General features: G+C 41.1%; 1 protein-coding gene across 1 annotated transcript; it reads right to left on the bottom strand.

Annotated features, from left to right (window-relative positions):
• Positions 1-1,093: 1,093 nt before the first annotated feature.
• LOC139464165 (uncharacterized) lies at positions 1,094-10,612 on the bottom strand. Its single transcript, XM_071245693.1, has 7 exons — positions 10,322-10,612; positions 4,917-5,130; positions 4,396-4,539; positions 3,526-3,888; positions 2,838-3,056; positions 2,131-2,256; positions 1,094-1,446 (listed from the first exon to the last, which is right to left on the bottom strand). The coding sequence occupies exons 1-7, from the start codon at positions 10,610-10,612 to the stop codon at positions 1,094-1,096; spliced, it is 1,710 nt and encodes a 569-aa protein (XP_071101794.1).
• Between the last annotated feature and the right edge of the window lie 4,962 nt (positions 10,613-15,574).

Genomic DNA, 15,574 nt, shown 5'->3' with positions numbered 1-15,574 from the left:
TATTCCAATTGCATAGTTCGATGCTCTTGGTGTCAATCACTGGATGATCTGGTCCAGACTGGATTATTTACATACCGCCGTCATATGGCTGGAATACTGTTGAGTGCGGCGTTAAACAAGAAACTATTTTTAAATAGACCTACCCTATGCAAATGTATCAACTGTATTGCCCAATACTCAAAATAAATAATATTTATTCCACAACAGTGTTGTGTTATTTGTGGTTAATATAAGTATGCTCCTTCATGCCTTTCAGTAACATCATAATTATGCGTTTGTGAGGCATCACATATGGCGGGGAACTTTGATGCTTTGCATAACTGTTTTCTTGTATATGCTTATAGCACACAACTATGGATTACATGACGGGTTTAAAACGACACAGCAGTAGTCTGACCCGTTTGCATGAGGTCGAATTAAAATTAAGGACCGACCATTTGTTTGCAAAAGACTTTGAAGGAATACAATCCATTTTTTAACGACAAATAAAATTTGCTTTGACCAACCACTTCTATTTGTTAACTTCATTACAAATAACGATGTCAATGTTTGAAATATGTTACAGTTTCCCTCTTCCAAACGAGAGATCCGTCTATACTACAACACGGTTTGGATGCATCTTTGATTAACAGGTTCGAGTGCATGAAAATGTTGGGACCGAGACATTAAAACTATTCCTCTCCCCGACCCGAACCCCCAACCCCCAACCCCGCTTCCCAAACCCGGGTCTTCGGCGTGACGAGCGAACGCTTTTATCACTAGGCTACCCGACCGCCCCTAGTATAATTGAGATGGGTTATTCTCTGGCGTTGATTTTATATATTTACGTTGTCAGTACCATTGGCATTGGACTTCAATGTGATTTGGTGTCCATCATCAATATTTTGTGTCATTGACTGTTATCACCGAGACTGTATATTTAGTATTAGCTTATTTCTTTCACAACATGAAATTGTTATGGTGTGTCATATAAATTGTTGTCAACGAAAAGTAATTATCAACATTTCTTATTCAGTACAGAAGAAATATATTCAAATGTGCCTGCTGGCAAAACAAACAATAAAAGTGCAGTTCATTTTTGCGAATCAATCGTTTAGCAATCTACCGGAGCAACACCAGTTAACCCAGAGTTCTCGCTCTCCTCCTCACGAAGGTCCTCGACAGGGACCTCTGCCTCCTCCTCACCAGGCTCTTCCGCCTCTTCATCACCAGGGTCATCTGCCTCCTCCTCCTCCTCGACACGGTCCTCGACACATTCCACGACAACGTTCTCCGCCTCCTCCTCCTCGCCGGTAGTCTCCGCGCATATCGCAATAGCCCGGGAGAAATTGTCATCACTGAGAGGGGGCCAGCGTTTTATCAGCACGCATACTATGATGGCACCAACTCCGGCAATGATCAGGGACACTCCAGCAAAATACAAGGCTCCACGATGTGATTGTTTTTCTGAAATGGCAAACAGAATGCTTAACTGACAGCGGTCATGTTTGATGGTGTTAGTGTGAAACACCTTGCGAAAATATTTTCTGTGGTTACAACGTACATCCACTTGACACATGATGCATATGTATTTGTAGATATTATTAGTGTGTGAGTGAGTTGGGTTTAACGACGCTTTTAACAGTATTCCAGTTAGATCACGGCGTGTCAGATTAATGTGGGAAGAAAGCCCGAAGTGATGCAGGTCTCAGACGTTTACCACTTCGATGAAACGTCTGCGGAATTATGTCTTAATAACCGACAATCATTCAATTAGATTTTTGACAAAGCCTAAAACGTTAAGATGTCGAGCTGTCAGTAAACTTCCAATTAACATTTGTTCGCAACAGATGATGAATATTATATGACTGATTCACTCACAGTTACACATATTTTTATGACTGATGCCTGGGGGGTTAAAGTAAACCTTTTAGAAAATTACAATGTTACTTCTTTTCAGAAGGTGACATTATAGACAAGTATCAATACACAGCTTAATCAATACAGTACATTGTTCATGTAAAACAGACAATATTATTTGACGACAGTTTGTAGTGTGTCAGTGTTGGCTCCAAGCCGACCCCGTCACTTTGACACTGTTTCCTGTTTTACAGGTTTACGGGACCAGCAGAAACACAGAATTTTACCCACCCATGATGGACATTCCGATAAGTCCTCCCACCTCCCCGAAGCAAACCAGCACTGGGAGGGCCAGTTTTATATTACTTCTACCCGTAGTGTTCATCAACACTAGTGGCATCAATACTTGATAGAGCACTGGAACATTAATACAAATCACAAATCAGTAAGTCTTCAGATACAGTAAAGTACAGTTATAACGAACTCAAAGGGACTACTAATTTTAGTTAATTATAACCGTAGTTCGTTATAACCATATGTACAGCATAACTACAGCAAATAGTCGGGACCAAAAAAGTAAGTTTGTTATATCCGTAACTTCGTTATAAGCGTGTTCGTTATAACCGTAGTTTACTGTACCTCTATCACAGTGATTGCATTCAGACAAAACACATAACACCATAAAAGTGCAATCACAAAACTAGAACTGAAGTGTGAGTGAGTGAGTGAGTGGGTGATTGAGTGAGTGAGTGAGTGAGTGAGGCAGTGAGTGAGTGAGTGGGTGGGTGGGTGAGTGAGTTAGTGAGTGAGTGAGTTACGGTTTATGTGGTGAATGAGGGTGAATATGGGATTTGAACTCACGGTCACTGGTTTCTGTCACACCTAAGGGACGCTACTCTGGACGGCAATAGCTGATTTGCCTTATAAAAGTAAAGAATATATAGAGAATGCACAGTGAGTGTACAGAGCATATGAGGTACACTCATTAGTTTACCTACCAGTGGCAGCTCCAAGCAGGAAGATCAAAGCCACCACTTGCGCAAATCTAGATTGGACCATGGTGACGAGACCCACAGCTAGGACCGATATCCCCATCGATAAAAGCGCTGACTTTTTATTTAGACTTTCCTTCCCTGGGATGATCAGCAGAACAAACAGCACGAGAAGACTCCCGAAGATGGGTGTAAGGTTGGATGCGTTCGTTAGGATTGACAACCCTTTAAGACACAAATTAATAATTGAACATTGAACAACATTCCCACATGGTTAAAACACACAACTATGAATCATGACAGGGCAAACACGACGAAGCACACAGCTACAAAATGTGTCTCACCCGTTTGTGTAAAGTCATCTTAAGATCAGGGACTGGTCATGTTCTTGCATATGATTTTAAAGGCATATAAACCATTTTCGTTTCAATAAGGACACATTATACTTGTTTTGTCAACTCCTGTTATCTGTCAAATTCATTAAAAATACCATGGTCAGTGTCAAGATCAGACATCCATTCAAGGTTGAAAGCTCTTATGTGGGAGAATTCTAGTTTTCGAATCAAGGACGACCTGGTGGTGGCACATAAGGGACGTAACTCTGCACACCGGTTTGGAACTCATCGATTTACTGAGCCACACGAGCACCCAGATTCAAGGTTCTAAAGTCATTTGAAAACCTTCAACAACCTACCCATAGACGCGAGAACTGTTATCAGGATCAAGAAATAAATCGGTGGATGTTTGACGAGCCTGGTCACATTATGCTGGGCCTGTGAGTTCTTCTGAAGAAATATACCAGCGAGAAGTCCTATGACACCCGTTATCTCAAACACTCTCAGAGGCCAATCTCTGTGGACGAGAGACACTACCGGATCATAACTTGTCATCCGCCAGACCGCCTTGACTTGATATATGTAGAAGGAGCCGCTGGCAATGATGACTTTCCCAATGAGGAAGCTGATGTAACTGATGATAAGTGCGAGAGCTGGGCGAGTGTTGAGGTGGTCGACGGTACTCACGACACCAGTCGTCCGAAAAAGACCCCCAGCAAAACCTTAAATAAGTTTGATTAAAGTCATATACTCCAAAATAATTTTACATATAACCTTATGCATCGCTTGTGTAGTCGACCACATTAAATATTTGCACATCGTCTAGAGCGCTCATAGGTCCAGAAGTGAGTGAGTGAGTGCTACTTTGAAAATGCAGCATTGTGTATTATTATTAAGGCATGGATGTATCTGCGCTGGAAAAAGCTACTCAAAAGTGCTTTGTAAATACTATCTGTATGACAACATTTCTTTTTGTCATATTCAGTCCCACGTGGACACACGGAATAGTTCCTTTTAAAAGTGCCTAGTTTATTACCAATAACAGTGGAATCCACGTATGAGACGTAGAGTTTATATAACATTCCCAATTAAGGCATTAAACAACTTTCAAGGAAAGATAATTGTATCTTAAGTTGCATTCATTCGTTGCCTGTGTGGCCGTTCCATTCTGAAACTTTAACCAAACTATACAAGGTTCAAATGAAAATCATTCCATGAGTTCGACAAACCTGCCGTAATGCTAAATAGGATTGTCATGACATCGCCTGTGGTTGTCAATGACAACAGGATACAAGAAAAAATGAGTAGGACACTTCCCCACTGGGCGATCTTCCGGGCGCTGAATCTGACCAGAAGCGGCGCACAGGAAGCAGCTGAAATACACAACAGTTATGCAATATAAAGTTACGCTTTGTGACTAAAGTTGTGACTAAATGAAAAATATGACAATATGTACTTGATACATTACAATATCGTGACATAATATGCATTTTAGGCATTGATAATTACAAATTTAAGTCGACAACGGATATGACGTTGGTGACCATGGTGTATTTAGCCTAGATGAATCAATTCAGTTATCGTGACATTGATTAAAGCAGGAACTCGTTAATCTGAAGTTCCAGGTTCGATTCCCCACACGGGTACAATGCGAGCAGCCCATTTCTGATGTCCCCCGCCGTGCTAGTGTTGAACAATTGCACAAAGCGACATGAACCATAATCACTCAGTTATCTTAAACATAATATACCTGCCAGTGCAAAGGACACTCTAAATATTCTTTGTTCTTTAGCCACCATCGCTCCATTTTCATAGAATGTTGTTCCCAAGTCGGTCTTGTCAACGAAGAGGAAGGACGTGTAGAGCAACCCGGCTAAGAAGTTCACTATCTGACTGGCAAATATGGGAACGAGAAAAAGCATGGTCTTCTTACATTTGGCCCATGCTCTATTTCTCAGTGTAAGCTGAAAATAATTAGGAAACCGTGTTAAAATCTGTACAATGTCAGTGATGCCATAACGACTTTGTTTCACATTTGTACCATTCTGTTTCTCTGATTCCATGTTTTCGCTGAGTGTTTGGTTTAATTTGAAATTACTGATAATTCATGTTACTTTATTCTTATATTTTTATGTGTTATGTTGAGACAGAACAAAGTCATGAGACCTCAAGAATACAGTTGGTATTAGGACATCTCTTAATGGCCTGATACGAACCTTTCAGCACTGCAAGGAGAGCAAACAGACCAAATCAGCCGTTTGTTGGCCGCGCTCTCCTTGAGTCTGATTACACGTATTTGTTCCTCTTTTACAAGTAATGTTTATTACGTAGTTGTTTCTACACACAGAATTAATTAAATTAGTTAATATTATAGTATTACGTATTTAATTTTCATGAAATGTCATGTTTCATATAAAGAAGGAATCAAGAGAACCTGAACACGAAACTCTTTCGCTGATTGTATGTGAATTTGTAAGTAGTGCTATTGTTGTGATCATCATCAGCTGAGGGCCCTTACCCCCTCTTCTCTCAGGAAGCACTGCCAAGTCAAACGGAGAATGTGACACCCAACCCCATCCCCCGGACTGCAGCCTTCTGCATTACCCTGATTGTCAGATGGGCTGTATTCCTGGCAGCAAACCCGGGCACTCTCCCAATGTCATTCAACAGATTGGACGTTACAAAACCTTAGGCACCGAGGACAATGGGGAGTCCGACAACTTGGTACTTGGGATGCAAGCGTGACATTTCGAAAGCGAGGTCCGCATATTTGCCATGTTTTTCCTGAATCTTGTCAATCATATTGGTGTCAAAAGGGACAGAAAATCCAATAATATATATGATTTCATTGGATTTATAAAAAAAGGTTTGTTGGATACGTCTGAGGCTGTTTATGGACATATTCCAAAGAATTTTGTATTTATCATTTTCCATGACGCCCTCTACATATTCCGGGTCGTACCATGGATGGACCTCTGTCTCAAACCACAAGCATGGCGGTAATAAAATGACCGAGCCACTACATCCTGCCGCTTAAGATAAAAAATTAAACACACCCCTATTTCTGAACCATGACAAATGGCAAAAATCATTGCATGGGATAACTGGCGTAAATCTTGTACAGGGGCATCTCGTGCCTGTATGCGCCGCCCAAGAATATCCTAAACATGTTCAAGGGGGTTCAAATCTGGGCTCATTGCTGGCCTGGGTAGAGCCATTATTGCATTGACCCTCATGTAATCCAAGAATGCATGCGAACGATGAGGCCTGGCATTGTCATCCATGTACTGAGATCGAGTAGCAAGAGGGTGGTTGTCAAAATGAGGCATGACGACGGCCCGGATGTACTTTGCCCCTGTTTACTTGCCCCTATGGTGACCAAATCCAACCTGCAATGATGAGAGATACACCCCCAAACCATAACCGAGCCTCCGACGTATGCAACAGTCGGTTCAATGTTCCTGGGGGTGTAGATCGTGTCCCAGTGCCTCCAAAATCTCGTTCTTCCACCAGTGACGTGGATCAGAAAGCGACTTTCGTCTGATTCTCATATTCCAGTTCTGTCGCGCAATACATCATGCTAAACGAGCAGCTTTGTGGTGATCACTCAACAAGGGATGCTTTATGGCTCGTCTAACCCTCAGTCCTGCTGCTTTCAGTCGGTTCCTGACTGTTCTGGTGCTGAAACGGCGATTGGGCAACCACAGCTGTTTCAGACGAGTACTTGTTAAAAAGGATTCTCGGCATATGAGACGAAGAATGTCCCTGTCTTTGCGATGTGTCGTCACAGGAGGTCTTCCGGATCTGGCCGGGTCCTGTACATCACCGGTCTGAGCATGTTTCTCGACTAAACGGCTTACAACAGTGTGATGATACCCCAAATTCCGACCAATGGCATTACAAGACATTCCTGCGTTATGCATGCTGATTATTTGCCATGGTCACACAATGTCATGGAATAACTGTTTAAAACCGAGCTTAAGAAAGCAATTTTACGTTTAGATACACTGCTTTTAGGGATACTCGAGGGTAGCACGCTGCACGTGCATACCATGCATGGCACGTGATCTTTCGTCACGCATGACCGATTACATCTGGAGAAAACATAATTGTTCCCATAATTACATTTTTCATGACTGTTACATATATTGGATATCGTTTTTAGCTTTTGATCCATTTTCTTTCGTAAATGACACTTTAAATATCCTATCTTGTGAGGTTCTTCACAGACAATAATGAAAGTTTGCATGAAGTTATGTTGCCACAGTGACCTCAGTTTTTGTTCTTGATTACATGTTAAACGTAACACTGCGTGACGGTTATATTTGATTTTAGTTAGTATTCTAATTGAGTACAAATACTGAATGAAGCGCCCCAAAAATAAACGATTACCCCCGTTAACTGGCTTTCAAGAGACCCCAAAGCAATGCAGAGTCTTGTAGCAAATGTCTTCAGCATTATGTATGTAACCCTTAAAGACCAGGGTTAGAATTGGTCTTCAGCAACCCATACTTGTCCTAAGAGGCGAGTATGCTTGGTTGATGCATGTCTTCGTTTCCCAATTGCCAATTTCTACGATGCCTCATTTCTGACGGTGTTGCACAAGCAAACCCTTTCAGGATTCGAACATGGACCTCAAATATAGGTTTAGAACACCCTGGGGCGCTCTGGTACACGCTAATTTCGTAGCGGTGATGCCTGCAAGCGGTGCCTAAATTTTGACAGCGTTGGTACAAGCACACCAAGCCTGGCTGAGTGGAGCCGAGTGTGCGCGCGGAGATAGGGTTCCTGACTGGGGTGCGCCCGTCTCAACTAAAGCCAAGTCCTGAGCGGAACTGGGGTTCCCGTATTTGTCTACGCTTCAGTGTCCGCAGGTACGGCAGTAAACTCCATTCATTCAGTCAGTCAGTCACTAAAGCTCTTTCGCTTAGCGCCAGTGGCATTGAAAATGTCGTTTATTGTGTCGTCAACTCCCACACTATTGTGAAAGCACCACTTCTCGTCCGCTGTCCGTTATGTTCACATTTTGTTTGCGTATGTAGAGAGTTGAGTTGCAGATACCACACACATTCCATGATTCGAAAAGTGTTGCCATAAATGAAGTTTTTACACAGTAGTGGCCCTAGATCCATGTTATGTACGAAATGAACTATTAGTGAGGGTTGTTTATCGTACAACAAAACACTGCAGGGGGAATAAACCATGGGGGACCCAGTGCAGTGTTTTATTGTACGATGAACAAAGTCAACGAGTCGGTTGTTTCTTATATGAGATATCAACATTATGTACAGCCTGTTTAAGGATGATAATAAAATGTACAAGCTTTAAATATATTTACCCGTAAATAATAATGACCCCCTCAATAGAATCCTACCTCGGCAATGTCGGACAAGTCCATTTTATGCACTGGTGGGTATTTCTCACAATCCTCACCTCGTTAACTTGTACCTTTCCTCCCAACACCGGTTGCAATATATCTCACCCTTTGGGGGTGCTACATCTATGGGGAACACCTCACTAGACACAAATAAGTCTCAAAAATAACGTAGTCATATATACGAAGTCATCAAGTTGCAAGCACATGTTCGAATCCCCAGAAATGGCGTCATGATTAGAATAATGTTTAATCGTGACATATAGGACGCTTCCTTCTTCATTGTTCTTTGCGATTTATCGCGTAGCTATCTTATATTTCTATATAGTGCATAGTGTCTTGACAAATTTTCTCGGAAACTACTGAATGAAACTTTGCAAGCGTAACTAAGAGATACTTATCGAGACAGAGTGTCAAATTGGTACCATAAATTATTTTTTGTGTATTAATTTCACACTTAGTCATTTCTTTCTTATGACATAAAGCGACCCTAGTGCTCATCTTTTAAGTGTTTATAGGACTTGGTTTTTTTAAATAGCGTTATAATACATATTATTCACTACTATATAAACAAACCAAATTCTTTTGTGCGGGGGGTAGTAATAACGCTGTTTCCTTGTTTTTGAATGTCTAGTGAGTTGTTCCCCTTAGATGCAGCTGGGCAAAGCATATAAACGTAATTATAATGCTCGAACGATCGCCTCCAAACGTGGGAGAGATATGACAATCGGTACTGGGAGTAATTGTGAGAATATCTGGGAAATACCAAACGTAATAATTATTATAATCTACCGGTTTATAAAATCGACTTGTCCGACATTGCCAAGGTCGGATTGTGTTCAGGGAGTCATCACTATCTAAATACCGGTAAATACTTTTCAAGCATGTAAGTTTTATTAACATACTGAAAAAGGCAGTTGATGTCTCATATGAAAAAGAAACGACTCGTGGTCGCTGTTTGTCGTACAATAAAACACTGCAGGGAGAATATATATTTCTTCTCTTTGCATAATTGATTCATTGTATGATTGTAACTCCCACTCGTCGTTTATTTCTTAAGTAAGTTTCACCACGTTTTCGAAAAATGCATACTTCTGAAACCTACATGTGTGTGTATTTACGAGGATAAAGCGCAAAGTGGTCGTACAGATATTTCTTTGGTTCGTGTTAAGTTATAAGTATTTGTTTCCGGGAAGTCATCCAGAGCATTGACATGTGAGAGAAACTGCAAAAAAGGGAAAACTGAGAGATGGCTCGTGTTTAAGCACTTGCATAAGAAGGGAATGTCACCAAAGGAATATCCTGCCTTTCCGGCAAAAGCAAGTAAATTGTTCTAAATGAAGTATGCCATCGGTTCCCAGTGAATTTTCCTGTCATCAAATTCTCAATAGGGGGCACGGGTGGCCCAGTCGTCTAAGGCGCCGCGATTCGCTGTGCAGAGTTGCGTCCCTTGGGCACGCCAGAAACCTATGATTGTTGGTTCGAATCCCGGTTCGCCCCGATTATGTTTCTAGGTTTGTCAGCACCATACCCGTGCTCGTGGGTTTCACCGCAGTGGCAAACGTCTGAGACCTGCATCAATTCGGGCTTTCCTCCCACATTAAGCTGACACGTCGTGATATTACTGGAATAATATCGAAAGCGGCGTTAAACCCAACTCACTTACTCAAATAATCAATAAAACATGTTACGTGTTTATCTCCTGAATGAACCGAAAGAGAAACACACAGCTAATCATTAAATAACCCTATGCGTTAAAAACATACAATTTCATCTCTTACCGTATGTGACACTGCTTCAATGTAATCATACGCAGGGTGGCCTTCTCCAAGGCTTTCGTAGTCATTAGCTTCAGGTTCCCGTTCGTCCATCGCTTGTTGGTAGGGAGGGGCTGGGTTGACGCCGTCACTGTATTCCATAGAACCAGGATTGTTGTGGTCAGTGCTGGCGGTAGTCGACTTGAATTTATGCTCAGGAAGGTTGTTTTCCTGTAGGGTCTCTTGTTCCCCAGGAACAGGAATGATTTCATCCTCAGATTCCCGATGAGAGAATTGTCTGAATGCAGCCGACATTGTTGGTAATGTCAGAGTTATATATGTTCTCTGTAGCAAGTCCTTATAAACTTGATCTCAATAAGAGAAAAGTGACGTCAAAACGAAGTCGTGACACTATGGTGTGTTTGGAGGAAGTTTCTCTCTTGTTTCGTGTTAAGTTGAATATTCATACGGACGTTTCTTTGTTCAATAGTTACTTTAAGTTGTCCAAAAGAAATATGCATGTCCCATACGCAAATTAATTATTCTAGAAGTAATCATTCCGGTTTCATTTTTGGGTTATTTTAAGGAAGTTTTAAATAAATGGATGTAATTGAGTGAGTGAGTTGGGTTAAACGCCGCTTTAAACAGTATTCCAGTTTTATCAGCTTAATGTGGGAGGAAAGCCCGAAGTGATGCAGGTCTCTAATTTTCCTTGTATGATGGATAAATGTTCTCAACCATAAGGATCGGACAATTCATGTGAATTTTAAGATGTTTTCTCAATGGAATCATTATGACAAGTAATTTTAAAACAAAGCATTTACACTTTATTTCTCATGAACTCGGACGATGGAATGAGGCTCAAAAGGCACTTTGAACTATCTTTCACAATTTGTCTTTCTCGTCTGCTCAAATCGTACCCATATACATACATGTGTGACTTCCATGGTTACCACGATGAAGTAGCAATTTTTGGCATCGATCACCAATGTATGTAGATAATCTGATGACACAGAGTGTGTGAATGGAGTGCAGGGCGGTATAGTATGTACATTCTCTGGATCTGTGTTTCTGGATCTTTTTTTTGTTATACAATATTTTTTACCGAAATTGTTACTTTATCGCTTTGTCCACATGCGAAAATGGGGGTCGAACAATTTTCGGTGAGATGATTCATTTTATTAGAAAAACGGCTAATTTGATTCAAGTTTTTTTCTAAAACAAAATTGCCATACATGTATGTCAGTAGTATTTAGTTTTTGGCCGACCATGTGCGGTGGAAGATAATGAGAATGACTTTGGCCCATTCCCCACAAAGTGTGTTTTGGTCCTGAGAGGGGAATGTTTTGAATGTTAATTTCCGATCGATGTGAGGAGCATTACGGTCAACTGAACAAAGTCACGTCGAGCAGGAAATGATGGATAAGGCGTTCCCAACCATCGCGACCGCACGGGTGCCAAGTCTAATGATCAGAGGAAACAGCTTCGGATTGAGAGGATACATGTAAGTAAATCGATATTCGTATTATTGTTATGTAGTGTTAGTGACAAAAGGTAAAATCTTTTCCTACATTACAATGACGTGTTACAGCCACTGATCTACTACGACCTTACAGAAACCTTTGAGAACATGTTGCTTTAATAGCACTACTTTTCCAAAGCTAAACAGGTAAGTATTTTCAAACACTGATCTCAATACACAGTTTCAACAAGAAACGTTTAAAACTTGTGGTCTGAGATAAAACACGAATTTACATTTCAAATCCTCTCGCTACTTTAGTAAAAAGGTTTTATGCAATTGCGTCCGGTATCATTTTTGTTTTGTGAAAGCGCATGAATAATTCAGTACAACATTAAACTGCATTTAGTCCAACGCCTCGAGCGATCTAAATAAGTAACTCACGCACTGTATCTCATCTGGTTATGCAGTCACAAGGTTCTGAATGTCAAATATAACGATTAACATATTGACCTAAGAATTTACCGCATACAAATGAGGACGTATTTACAAATATGAGGGGCGGTCGGGTAGCCTAGTGGTTAAAGCTTGTGTGAAGCCCATTTCTGGTGTCCATCGCCGTGATATTGCTGGAATATTGCAAAAAAAGCGGCGCAAAACCACTCTCACTCACTCACTACAAATATGAACCAAGTAACTACATGTCAACACTGTTTCTTAAACTGGAAATATGAATGTAGAAAGTATTACTGACGTGGGTTTGCTTCCTTGCTGCTAATTATTCCGGTTTCACAGGTACAAAATATTATTAAGGAAGGGAATATATGGATGTCAACTTCTTTATTATGAGGAACACAACGTTTCGCAGTTTATGCTTACTCCTTCATCAGGAGAATGAATGATAACCTTTTGTTATCTTATTCAATTTGTTGCCCTTACATGTACACATATATGCTCTCTGCCTCATGGCATCCATTCACCTGATGAAGGAGTAAGCATGTACGTGGAAACGTTGTGGGGGCACGGGTGGCCCAGTCGCCGCGATTCGCTGTGCAGAGTTGCGTCCTTTGGGCACGCCAGAAACCTATGATTGTGTCTGATGTCACTGAAATAACATGGAAGGCTACTGATTGTAGCGTTCTGCCTCAACCGACAGAGTGTATTTACAACCTATACAATTATAATTACTCATCACCTACATATTGATCTGATTCCAGCAGTGGCTGAATATTCCCAGCATTTGCAGCTTACAGTTGATATATTGTTTGGTATTATAATGGAGCTTGAAGTTATTACGCAATTTTCTTCTAAATCTGAACTATGCCAGTACCATCCTTCTACCACCCTTCTACCTCTCCTAATGGTGATCGAACCATTTCTTTTTGAAGTCAAGTTTGGTTTCCATGGCAACCATATGCGAAAATCTACTTTTGGCCGATGCTCCCCAATATATGAAGATAATTTGATGAAGCACTGTGGCAGGCTAATGTGTGGTAGGGTCTAACATATGGTTTTCCAAATGTTGAAATGCAGAATCAACATAAAATGCGGGTACAGGAAAGTCAGTAGTCGAAGTTGGATCAGCTTAATATGCCACGAAACGTATGATATATTATTGGATCATATTAAATTTCATAATCATACATGCAGTGGAAGAAATATTGTCAAAAATGACATTTTCAATAAAGCCACAATGAATGCTATCAGATCACCGACATACCTGAAACTTAAGTTAAGCCCAATTGTCCTCGTTTTGAATTTGCCAAGACGAGCAGAAAATTTTAAACAGATTTCCGTGAACAGTTGCTATGTAACAAGGCCAACAAAGATCTTTAGTTGTAGAGTTTATATCAAACTAGCCAATGGCAGTCATGTCAGCCATTTGTTTTCAAAATGGCCAAAACAGCATGGTACATACCTATTATGACCAGTGATTGCTTCAATATGTTTTATTAGCGCAAAAGACTAAGTATACTTAGTGTATTAGTGTCGTCTAATGATACCTTGAAGTACATAAAGTCAAGACCCAATACCTATTGGCATTTTACAAAATGGCCGCAATTCTCAACCTAGTTTTTATGAACGAAATATGTAGCTTAAGAACAAAATCATATCACATTTTTTCATAACTTCCTTTGCATGTTACGATTTTAGGCAGTGAAAATTTCTGCAAATATCAATAGGCATTTAGTAATCCAAACTTTTAGGGTAAGTTGTCGGTGGGCGTGTTTGGTTTAACGCCACTTTGAACACAGAGTATTCCCGTTATATCACTGCGTTTCAGCGTAATGTGAGAGGAACCCCCGAAGTGATGAAGGCTTCAGACGTTTACCACTCTGATGAAACCCATGACTACGGGTATGGTGCTGACAAACCAAAGAACATAATTCAGTTGAACTGGGATTCGAACCTACGATCAAAGGTTTCTGGGATGCCCAAAGGACGCAACTCTGCACAGTTAATTGAGGCGCCTTGGACGACTGGGCTACTGATAGCCCCTTAGAATTAGCATTAAAGTAGAGTTCTCGGTATATTTTTTTAAATAAATACAGTAAACTACAGTTATAACAAACTCAAAGAGACTACTATTTTTAGTTCGTTACAACCGTAGTTCGTTATAAGCATATATACAGCATAACTACAGCAAATAGTCGGGACTAAAAAGTGTGTTTGTTATATCCGTCAGTTCGTTATAAGCGTGTTCGTTATAACCGTAGTTTACTGTATTTTGAATGGCGTAACATTTGGTAAGATATCTGACTTATACTGTATCAATACTTGCAAATAAAATGTAAACTAGGCGGCAAAAGAAAGTATAGGTCGAGTTCCAAGATCGATAAAAAAATAACAAGAAGAGGTTTTGTTGTGAATTATAATATAATCTAGGGAGGGGTAACAAATGATTGATCAACCACAGTTTGAATGAAATTGTGCAATCACAGGTAATGTAAGCTCAAGGTAAACAATGGTGGGGTAAGGAATTTCATTTTCAAAAGTTCAGACACACTACAAGTTCATTGTCGACACAGTTGCCTTCAAAGCGTGTATGACCTCCAGCTGCCTCAATGCATGTTGAAATACGCCGCCTCATCGATGACGTCAATCCTCTGATGACGTGGAATGGAATCCGTTGCCACTCGTCTCTCAGGGCCTGCTGCAGTTCTTGTTTGTTGACGGGAGGCTGATGGCGTGCTCTAATCTGTCCGTCAAGATGGTTCCACAGTTGTTCAATAGGATTCATATCGGGTGAGTTGGCAGGCCAGGGCAAAACGTCAACGTTCTGCTGGTTTTGAAAGTTCTGAGTCAGTCTTGCAGTATGGGGCCTGGGATTGTGTTAAAAAATGTCCCCTGCATTTGGTTTTGTAAGAACGGAGGCACAACTGACTTCAACACTTGGCCTCTGTACTGCACAGCGTTCAGGTGTCCATGTATAATCACCAAATCAGTCTTCTGATCTCCACAAATACCGCCCCACACCATGACACCTCCCCCGCCGAATGGATGGACCTCTCGAATATACGCCGGAGCCAAACGTTCCCCTCTGCGTTGATAGACTCGTTCTCTGCCGTCATTTCGAAACAAGTTAACCCGACTTTCATCAGTAAACTGCACTCGACGCCAATTTCTCACCTGCTAGCGTCGAACCTGCCTCGCCCATCGCAGTCTCAGGCGTCGATTTTGAGCAGTCAGTACCATTCCTCGGAAAGGACGTTACGCTCGAATTCCAGCAGCACGAAATCGTCGTTGTACTGTACGTTGGCTAATGGGATGTCCCAACGCTGTTGCTGCCGTCGCCGTTACGAATCTGTTTCGCAGGT

Source organism: Haliotis cracherodii, unplaced genomic scaffold, assembly GCF_022045235.1.
Source record: "Haliotis cracherodii isolate W230 unplaced genomic scaffold, xgHalCrac1.p SCAF_16, whole genome shotgun sequence".
Lineage (NCBI taxonomy): Eukaryota > Metazoa > Mollusca > Gastropoda > Lepetellida > Haliotidae > Haliotis > Haliotis cracherodii.
Note: the sequence above shows the minus strand (reverse complement) of the source record. Positions and strands in the feature narration are given on the sequence as shown.

Coding starts and splice junctions, on each gene's coding strand:
- LOC139464165 (XM_071245693.1), bottom strand. CDS start 10,612: ATGTCGGCTGCATTCAGACAATTCTCTCATCGGGAATCTGAGGATGAA. Junction 4,540..4,916: donor AGTGTCCTTTGCACTGGCAG/GTATATTATGTT, acceptor TGTGTATTTCAG/CTGCTTCCTGTGCGCCGCTT. Junction 1,447..2,130: donor TATCGGAATGTCCATCATGG/GTGGGTAAAATT, acceptor TTGCCATTTCAG/AAAAACAATCACATCGTGGA.